We start from the raw sequence: 10,205 nt of genomic DNA on the forward strand, positions 1-10,205 counted from the left end.
GAACTCAAAAAGTCGACTTTTTTTATCAGTGCATTGGATACCCCTAGAATATATTCAGCACTTACCAACTCCCTGTTCTCTTCATCTGCGGCTTCCTTCTGTCTTTTCACGTCCTGTTGTTGAACCTGCAACTCTTCGAGACCAGTCTGTAACATTCAAAATATATGATCTAAGAAGCTATATTGCCGAAAAAGTTTACACGACGCGGGAGAAGCGCACAGCGCCAGTCCTTGCGCATTTCGGGTTCACGCGAACTCCAGTCAGCGGTTGCCTTTTTCACCGCCATTTTTATTTCCGCGGAAAGGGTGCTTTCCATCCACTTTGCCGGGTTTTTTTTTTTTTTTTGTATTTTATTTATTTGTTTTGAAAAGTGCGCCAACTGCCGCTGCGAGCATGGATGGCGGTAGTAAAAAGCGAAACCGTTGGTTGAAAGTTGAACTTCAGACTCCGCATAATCATAAATGTCGAAGTCATTCTAAAGATAATTCATGTACTGAGAAGAGGTGTGCCAAAAACTGCTCTTGACTAACAGTCACCCTATTGTGTTCTTGTAGCGGCATCCTTTGAAGAACGAGGCATTTAACTAGACACGCCATTTTTTTTAAAGAATATTTTTTATAGCAACGTTTTGGCTATGATCGAAAATCACTTCTCCCTTTTATTCACATTTCGAAAGTTCTTATGCTGAATACTCGAAATGCGAGATTTTATGCAATCACTTCAAGAGAAGAACTACTTATTTCACGTCAATGTTTCATTTAACGGTCCCGGCGCCATTACTTGTTGTAGTTCTGACAGATAAGCCCTCAGAAAGCTGGATCGAGCCGCATTCACACAATTCATTTTTAAGCTAGTAGGTAAGTGACGTTACTTTCTCCTCGATCCAGGGGCCCGTTTCTCGAAAGTCCCGAAACTTTACGGGTCATTTTCGGGCGTCACAATTCCCTTTGTACCTCAAAAACGGAGAGGATTTAAGTCTTCAAACTTCAAAGTCATTTTTCTTTTTGTTACCTTGAAAATATGTTAAAAGATCGGTTTTCCAAAACAAGCAGTTGGCATTTTCACAAATGGCTTTTCGGGACTTTCGAGAAACGGGCCCCAGATCGCTGAAAGCTGATCGGTCGGAACCGCAGCAAGTAATGGCGGACCGTTAAGTTTAAAAAGTGGAGTTAAATTAAACAGCCTTCCCCTTGAAATTACTGCAAAAAATTTCGCCTGTTGATCATTCAACGCAAGTACTTTCGATGAAAAATAAGAACTGATTTTTTATTCATCTTAGTGGCACTTTAAGAACATACGAAGAACGTTACCCAAGCTGAAAGTCACTTCATGGCGTCGTTTTCTTTTTGTTTTATGAGAAGTATACAAAAAGGTAAAAGAAATGATGCATGATACAATGAAGAACACCTCAGATTGTAGTCAAACTTAGTATATCACACAACTTTTAAAACATTGTCAAGAACGTTTTCAGGCCCAAATCGCAAAAACAAGAAGGGACGATGGTTTCTTCTGGTGGTTTTTCCATTCCCGATGAAGAATAACTTGATAGCAATCTGCATATGAAAGACAATACTGACCGCTAAAGGCCGTAAATCTACTTCTGCTTCCTGGAAACGAATATCGAGAAAACATATCTAAGTAGTCCATCCTTCAATGTAAAACAAAATCCTCCCGACATAGGCTCTGCCGTTAATAATTAGTTGCTCATGGAGAAATCGTCCAATTTAAATATTTCAAAAAGGGGAAGGCAAATCAAACGATTGTGATGAACCACTGCACTTAATACCAACCTCAATTTCTCGTGCAAATGCACTGTTATTCGCGGTGAGGTCAGCTTTCTGTTGCTCCAAACGCGTCCTGGTTTGAAGCTGGGCTTCCAGTTAAAGCTAAAAGCAATCCAAATTGGACTAATGTTAAACGCAGTAGCAGGTTATTTTGAAGGCACGGTGAATTAATGAAACCAAGTAGTGATTGGGATCGCTTCGATGCCATGCACATGCCCTCGATATATTAAGAACGGAATGAACTATGACCATCAAAAGCACTCTCCCAAAGACCTTGTAGTTGTCTCTAATGTACTAACGAAATGATTGGATTCGTCTACCCAGTCAATGTAAAACCTATGTTTCAGAGTTCGACTTTGATGGCAAAGTATAAGGCTATTCTAGACCTCTGAAACTTCATCACTGGACAAATGAGAAATGTAGAATAAAGACGTAATTGTCAAATGCTACAGTTTGTTGGCTGGCCACGGTAAGGCGCGTTGCACCGTAAATTTTTATATTTGCAGCTGCCCTTTACAGAGCCCTTACGGGAACACACAAGCTTCCGTGAAAATGACAACCTGACAAGATATCCCTGAAGATGTCTCCGTTTAGCTGTGACAGCGGCGAATGACGAAAACCATTGCATGCGAAATGTTGCACGCACGCATTCGATTCCGCAAATTTTCGTTATTCAAGGAGGTTTACCCTTAAATACGGCGCAAGGACACAAGTACGCTGAAAACCTGTATTGAAATAACTCAAGCTTAACAGGACACAAGCTAAAAAGAAAAGCTGTGACCTTTAAGAAAGTTCTTGTACTTTCTAAAGGAGAAAAATCGACTTAATGACTTTTGTATGCAGGTGCAAAATTCAGATAATAATTCTGTGAAAGAAGATGAAAGAGCTTGTAAATATCACAGCAAACATTAATCGTCATGTTCGCCAGGTTGGCTGCGGTTATAACGTATACAACAATATATATCCCTGGTTTATCTAGTCCATGTTCGCGCAGATCATAATCTTGTTTAGCATGCTGATGCCATAGACAAATGAAATATGCCTCAATCTATTTAATTAAATCCCTCTGTCGTTATATCATTATCCAAACTGCCTGTGTACATCAGAACACGATTCACTCACAACTAAATGCGCAAAGCAATTGGTAATTAAGTAAAGAAATGCAAAGAGTAACTTTCGATCTACTCAACCTGAACAGAAAGCAGATACACGTAATGGCTCAGCTTCGAATTAAAAACCCAAAAACTAACCACCATAACAAAAGAAAAGTCTACCGATTAGTTCTTTCACCGCTCGTCTAACCCCCGCGATCTTCCAACAATAAAGAATTGGGTTTAATGACGAATTAACGTAAACCAAAGTTATTGCTAATGCCCTGGCTACGTAAAGTGATTGAGAGGGTTCTCGCTGAGTGAAGAACGCATCAATTAGAGCAAATGGCAAGTAGCAAGCACCTAATGTTACTTGCACCCACAAAGAACGTGACACTGCTTTCTTGTATCTCGCAATGTTCAGAGGAGCTGTGTGGATCTCTTGATCTGGACGTAGATTGTGATGTGGCTGAATTTGATGCTGCCGAAGAGTGACAAAGATCTTTGTGTAGGAGTATGCTGTGATAACGATGCACAGTGAAATCACAACGTAGCTAAACCAATAGGTTACCCTGCTGTTCCACAAATACATTGCGGTGGATACAATAGGCACAATCCATATCACAGCCGCGGCCAAGAAAGTTCGCTTCGAGGTTACAACTTGTCTGTACCTCAGACCCAACAACAACGCCAGTAGTCTGTCCAGGCTTATTGCCGTCACTGTCAACAACGAAACCACCGACAAAGAATAGCCAAATACATAACCTAAAACGGTCGTGTACTGGCAAATTTTCTCATGTTTGAGCATTACGGACAAGAAATGGGTCACTCTTGTAGGTTCTGTCACAAGTCCTACGAAGAGGTCGCTGATCGCCAAACAACGAAATAAGACTTTTGTCGCGGGATACATAGATGACTCCTTGTGGAGCGCGACTAAGATGACTGCGTTCCCCAGAAATGCAGCCACAGAAAAGAAAACATTAAGCACCACAAAGAGGATCAAATGGCCGTTTAGACCTCTGGTTAATTCCTCTTTGCAAAATAAGGCATCAAATGAGGAAGAAGCGATCCACTCTTCTGTAACGTTTGTCATAGTCATTCAGTGCTGTCCAGTGAGTTGAAGAGATAAGAGTAAAAAGACATAAAAATAAAACGAAGAGAATATTAGGAAGCGTGGAGATTGGCAGGTGTTGCATTCCGTATCTGTCACACGGCCTTCGCTTTCATTGGATCTAAAGTGGTAATAACCTCGCTAATGTGATGATGCGCAAATTAAAGGCACGATAGACAAAATAAACACAATAAACGCAAAAAATAATATTACCTCGAGGTTACTTTGTAATGAGACTTTGGCTTTGTTAGAAAGCCAGCTAGGTCCTCAGCTAGGTCTTCAGGCCACAAAGCAATCTATTCAGCGACTCCCTTCGAAGATCAGTCGTCGTTTAGACCATAGACTAAGAAGGCTGTTCTTATTTCCCAAAATCATTAGTAGTAAAATATCATGTGACAATGAAATGGTAAAACGTAAATAAAATCTACTTTCGTAAAATAAATTTAATTTGATCAACCCTTTCAGTTACTAAACTTGTCTCGATTAATGTCGAATGCGTGGTGACGAATCGAGACTAACCAAAATGAAATCATCAACGGCTTCGTGAATTAAGGTCACATTTTGTTTTGGAAAAATACAACTTATCAAACTGGTAATCTTAAAGTCACTTCCCGTCATTCTTTAGTTTAAAGTGCTACTGTGATTTTAAAAAAAATTCCTTCTTTTTTCCTTCAGATTTTGAAAGTGTGTTTGCTTAACACTTGACTGGCAAAATTTTGAGCTTTGATTTCTATCCGAAGGCTGTTTACTTTGAGTGTAAGTTTTGGATGTCACGGTGCGCCATTACTCACGTTCAAAACTGACCGATTGGACCTCAGGGGGTTGGATCTAGGGAAAAGTGACGTCGTTTACTGACCAGCTTAAAATTTGAGCGTGTAAATGCAACTTATTGTATATGCAAAACACGACTTTAAAAGTCTGAAAGGTCAAAACTTCCGTTCTGCATATTAATTCAGCCGCGTGCACACGCATTTCTTTCTTAAACTAGTGAGTTTTTGACGTCATTATCTCCTTGATCCAGCTCTCTCAAGATTCTAAAGTTAGTCATGCCGGACCATTGTATAGGTATATTCCAGTTAAAATAAACCGGTGTCTCTTTTTTAAATCAGGGCTTAAAAGTTGGGTTACGTATTTAGTGTTTAATTAACATAGTTTTGAAATCCAAAGAAAAAGATATAGTCATAGTAGCACTTTAAGATCAGCGCATGACTTTTTTAGCAACAGAGTTTTCTACCAGCCACCATTACGCGTGCGATGTTCACTAAGAATCAAAGTCTTTAAGGCTGGTCTTGATTATTTCAAAGTTAAATTATCTAAACCTGATTCGCCTAATGGAATCTGGGAATTGAAAGTGAACATGTAAATTACTTATTAGCTAAATGCGATGCGTCCTTGTTGAAAAATATCTTGCTTCCATTTTATTGTTTTCTTTGTTGTTTTACAGCCTACTAGATCTTTTTAGCTTCTTATAATAATTCCTTTTGTTTTATCACATGATTATAAATAATTTTGTAAAACAGTTTTTATATGAGGTATCCTAGTGGAAAACTGGATCCGACTACGTCACGTTATTTCTAGTTTCCACCCATTTACTGAACTTTGATCTCTTGTTCTATCGATTAGAAAATATATTTACAAACATCGTGCGGTCGTGAATATCAAATTGGCACAACACACACAGTAATGAACAGCGTTGTGGCACGGTTCCGTTGAAGGATACCCCAGTATAAACACGTCTTTTTAACTTTAACCCAGCGATCTGTGTTTCATGTAAGTAAATTCATAACCTCAGGGATGCCACTCTCATTTTAAGCTTCTCTAGATATTTAACATTCAATCATTCTTTTATTCTATTTTATTTTATCTAAAAGATGCTTGTTAATACAAAAATATCATAGTCAACTCCCTAAATGGGTTTAAAATCGGTGACCGAACAAACACATCACTTTTAGTTGAATGCACTTCAGCTTGCCTTGAGCACATTACCTTGGTTCGATGGATAACCATCCGCACTTACGAAAGATAGCAGTGATCCTCGAACTAACCTGGACAATTGAATTGTCTCTTTTAGACACCTGAAAAATTCATGTGGCTTCAAAGAGATTCGCGAATCCATGACCTCTGCGATGCCCGTGCAATGCTCTACGTACTGAGCTTTGAAGCCACTCAGTTGGGACCAAGAGGCCACTTTCGATATATCAAAATTCAGCTTGAAAGAGAGGTTTACAGGACAAAGACAAAGGAAAGTGGATGACATGTCGATATGTTTCACATTCATTCCAACGTGTTTCTATCAAGCTGAATATTGATATTTCGAAAATGGCCTATATACTGGGCTCATTCGTTCCCGTGAAAGGACTGATAAAACATCATCATCTTGCGGCTCTCAGGCTCAGCCCTCCTCGTGATTACTTTTAACGGCTAAAAGTCAATCGATGAAACAAGTCTCTTGAATTTTAAAGAAATTCATTGCAATCGCGAATATGCTCCGTTTCAACATTACTTTAGATCCCAGCAGTCCGGTGGCACAATTGCCGTAAACCTGAACCTACGTAGGAAAATGGCCTAGCTCCCACGAGTCTTCTACAGTGTATAGCTCAGTTGTCGAGCATCCGAACTCGTAATCGGAAGGTCGTCGTAGGTTCGACTCCCGCAAAGGAGCACTCGGATTTTTTCCGAGTACCCCCGAGTCACCATCGAAAAAAAATTCTCTTCAATATTTCAGTTACACTTGTTTAATAGATTCTGTTTTAAATTTTTCCCTGTTCAGTTTTCTCAACAATTTATTGCCAACAACCTAGATTAGCTCTTTTGCTGTTCGCTGTAACTTTTACCTTCTCTGTTCATAGTTTCTTTATGCTTGTAAACATTTGCCAAAAAAAGGTACTAATTCTCTCTAAGACACTTACTGCATGTCTGTCCTAGACCCGGGCTGAGATGATAGGCGCAACATAATAGGGGAAACACCCGTTTTTTAGAGGACGAAATACAAGATATTCGGACCTCAATCTTTTTGCCCACCTTCTTTGACTTGAGGTCATGCACGTTTGTCTCCAGTTCACTGAGTTGTTGCTGAGGCCGACTCAACTGCGTTCGCTTTCAGTCAATATTGGTGTTTAGGGTATCACTGCAAAGATAATCCAAGCAAACCATTTCACGACAAAAAAACAAAACAAAATTCATTTGAGAAAAAGGTGAGATGAGATTGGGGAAAGTTTGCTGCAAAAATTTAAACCTTTGTACCTGACGCTACTGGAGGAAGCACACTAACTCACCCTCATCCCCAGGGTCTTATCGGCTTTAAACACGACCATGTTGAAAGCCGAGAAGAGCCTGGGGACGAGGTTAACACCAACTTGATCTGAAAATACCCCAATCAGTGGATGTTCAAAGAATGCTTATCTATTGTGAGTATTTACGATTTTTCTTGTCTCTCAGTGATCTCACTAGATATAGATTGCATTGTACGCCCAGGGACTGTGGAAAAGAGACATCTTATTTAAAGACGGTGCCTACTAATTCAACGGTATTTTTGTGCGGTTTATGAATATGCGGGAAAAGCAGATCTTAAGAAGTGTTAATGAAATCCAAAACGAAAATTGGGGGATAACCACGCATTTTTTTAAACACAATTAATCAGCAATTTCTCTAAAAGAGCTTTGAAATACAAAGCAACCTATGGCATTCTTTTCCAAATTGAAGCTTAATTGTCTCTTTAAATGCATGGTTACTTCCAATTTTCCTTTTGGATAGCAAATGCACGTGCTAAGAACTGCTTTCTCCGCATTGTTTTAAACCAAGAAAAACATAGCTGTATTTAGGTGCGTTCGACCGTATTCCGGAATAGGAATACATGGAATAGAAGTTAGAAATCCTTCGTTTTTACGTACATTCACATAGAAATTGTCAAACACCTGCTAAAATGCTATTTTAAACATATCTGTATTATCCTTGTTGCTTCAAAACGCCAGACATACAGTTTTAAATCATCACTCTACGTATTATTATTCCGGAATAGGGTCAATCGAACGCACCCCTAGTAAGCACCACCCATAGGAAACCTGAGTATCTGGAGATGCGCAGAACGTACGTGCAATAGCAATAGTAGGCACCGTCCTTAAAGTTCACGTATTGAATGTGAATGCTAATTAACCAACGGCTTCTACTCTTCCTCATACCCAAAAAAGCTCGAAAACGAAACCAGGGGGTGGTTACCGCGCAGCTATTACAAAAACTTCTGTCAACCTGTAGAATTGTATCCGTCGGTATTACAAAATTTTAAACCCACATTAGGAAAAACAAGGGGTCTTAAAAGAGCAAACAAAAAAGTCTCAACTCTTAAGTCAAACCGAGATTAATAAACCTACAATAGGAGAAAAAGCTACGGCTAACCGACTCCATGAAGCTTGGACTGAAGTAGAGATATCCTTCTGTCAATTTCCCTTAACTCTGCTTTGTACTTGTCCAGCATGCGAATGTCTGGTTCCATTTGTCTTGCATTTTGCTCCTCGCTTTCAGTAATGCTCAGGACATCTTCCAGCTGAAATGAAGCAACTATTCACAATGGACACGCATCTAATGACAATAATGTCTTTGTCTAAATAAAGCGGTTTTCAAATGAGTGTCGTAAAACTACAACCAAAGTAATTACTTTGGCCAATCAAAAAAGACGGAGACAATCCAATAAACCAATCAAAACTCGAAGTAATTGCACGTAGCCGACACAAAGCGGGGGAAAATGTGCAGGAGCGAGCCACGATTGGTTTTGGTTTCACTTCTGATTGGTTGAGAAAAATGGCGCGAGAACTTTGAACCAATCACTGCGTGAAGTAATGCAAAACCAAAGGAATTCGCTAATTAATTTGGTCACTCAATTGAAAACCGCTCTATGTAATGCAGTAAACGGAGTTCAACGCTCACTAACTAGTAAGAGCGGGTTATACACGGAAGCTTAGGGTTTGCGTGGAAAATGGAAATCAGTGTTGGATCACACTTCCAACAAACATAAGTGGTCAAGGAATAGCCATTTTCATGAATGCAGTCACAGGCGAATTTCATCCTCTGAAGCTAAGAGAGTACTGGCTCAAACCAGGTACCCCAGCTCACTTAGCTTTGGAGGAAGTGGTCCTGAAGACTAAGCTTATAAGAGATCTGGTTTAGCTTACTGCCTTCTGCCACAATGGCAGACTCGAGGTCTATCACTCAATGATGCTGAAGTACAGCTCAAAAAGGGAGCATTTTTCCTACCAGGGCATGGTTGCCAGGACTTAACTTTCTGCACTTGACAACAATGCAAACACTGGCCGCAATCAAGCTCGAGTACAGGCAGGAGAACATGCAGGCCAGGCACGCTACAAGATGTGTTTTCCAAAAGCCCATAAGCGATGGGTTGTTAAGCCAATCAGTGAGGAGAAATCATACAATTATTTGTCACGTCTGATTTCAAAAGTTATCAAGCGGCGTGAGGAAGGGAACGCAGTTGCCCAGCCTGTGCCTGTTCAGCTACCAAAGAACATTGCTACAGAGCCAGCACCACCTAAGGTAGACTTGATACAACAACATCGCTCAAGATTTCATCATCATCATCATCATCATCATCATCATCATCATCATCATCATCATCATCAATCCAATTTTGATGCGGGTTTATCCCCGTAAACGGAGGCGGCCGGATTTACCCCACTTTTTCAGCAATCTTTCAATCTCCCACTCTCCATCTTGCTCGATTCATGGCGTCCTTTTTCTCCAAACCAACGCTCTTGCTCTCCTTCTCCACTTGCGTCTTCCACGTCTTCTTTGGTTGTCGTCGCTTCCTCTTGCCCTTCACTTCAAACTCAAACGCTTTTCTCAGAACATGCCTATCAGCCCTCCTTAAGAAACGCCCGTACCATCTCACTCCATTTGCCTTTGCCATCTGAACCACTGTTTCCTTAATCCCAACATCTCCATCAGGTTCTCTGTCCTCTTTTTCTCCATCCGTTTTGCACCACACATTGCTCTCACCATTGTTGTCTCAGTCCTTCTCAAAACTGCTATCTCATTTTCCCTCAGACACCATGTCTCACTCCCATGTAACATCACCACACTTACATAACTCTGATAAACCATTCCTTTCACCTTCAGCGAGAACCTTTTTGAGTTCAGCAACTTTCCACATTCCCTGAACTTCACCCAGCCAATTCTTGCTCTTGCTGTCACAGCTGCCTCGCAACCACCACT

General features: G+C 40.3%; 2 protein-coding genes across 2 annotated transcripts in view; both read right to left on the reverse strand.

Moving 5' to 3' along the window:
- The window catches only part of LOC138020570 (DNA repair protein RAD50.L-like), a 53,514-nt gene extending 51,197 nt beyond the window's left edge, over positions 1-2,317 (reverse strand). Inside the window, exons 1-3 of the mRNA XM_068867535.1 lie at positions 2,171-2,317; positions 1,791-1,886; positions 66-146 (exon numbers count right to left, since the gene is read on the reverse strand). The gene's annotated coding sequence lies outside the window, so the exon portion shown is untranslated. The remainder of the gene's footprint in view (positions 1-65; positions 147-1,790; positions 1,887-2,170) is intronic.
- Positions 2,318-2,523: 206 nt separating this feature from the next.
- On the reverse strand, positions 2,524-3,992 carry LOC138037968 (adenosine receptor A3-like). Its single transcript, XM_068883799.1, has one exon. It carries the CDS (start codon positions 3,972-3,974, stop codon positions 3,030-3,032), a length of 945 nt encoding a protein of 314 aa, XP_068739900.1. The 5' UTR covers positions 3,975-3,992; the 3' UTR covers positions 2,524-3,029.
- Between the last annotated feature and the right edge of the window lie 6,213 nt (positions 3,993-10,205).

This window comes from Montipora capricornis, chromosome 2 (genome assembly GCF_036669925.1).
Source record: "Montipora capricornis isolate CH-2021 chromosome 2, ASM3666992v2, whole genome shotgun sequence".
Lineage (NCBI taxonomy): Eukaryota > Metazoa > Cnidaria > Anthozoa > Scleractinia > Acroporidae > Montipora > Montipora capricornis.

What these genes read in the sequence shown, in the direction of transcription:
- LOC138037968 (XM_068883799.1), bottom strand. Translation starts at nt 3,974, where the DNA reads ATGACTATGACAAACGTTACAGAAGAGTGGATCGCTTCTTCCTCATTT.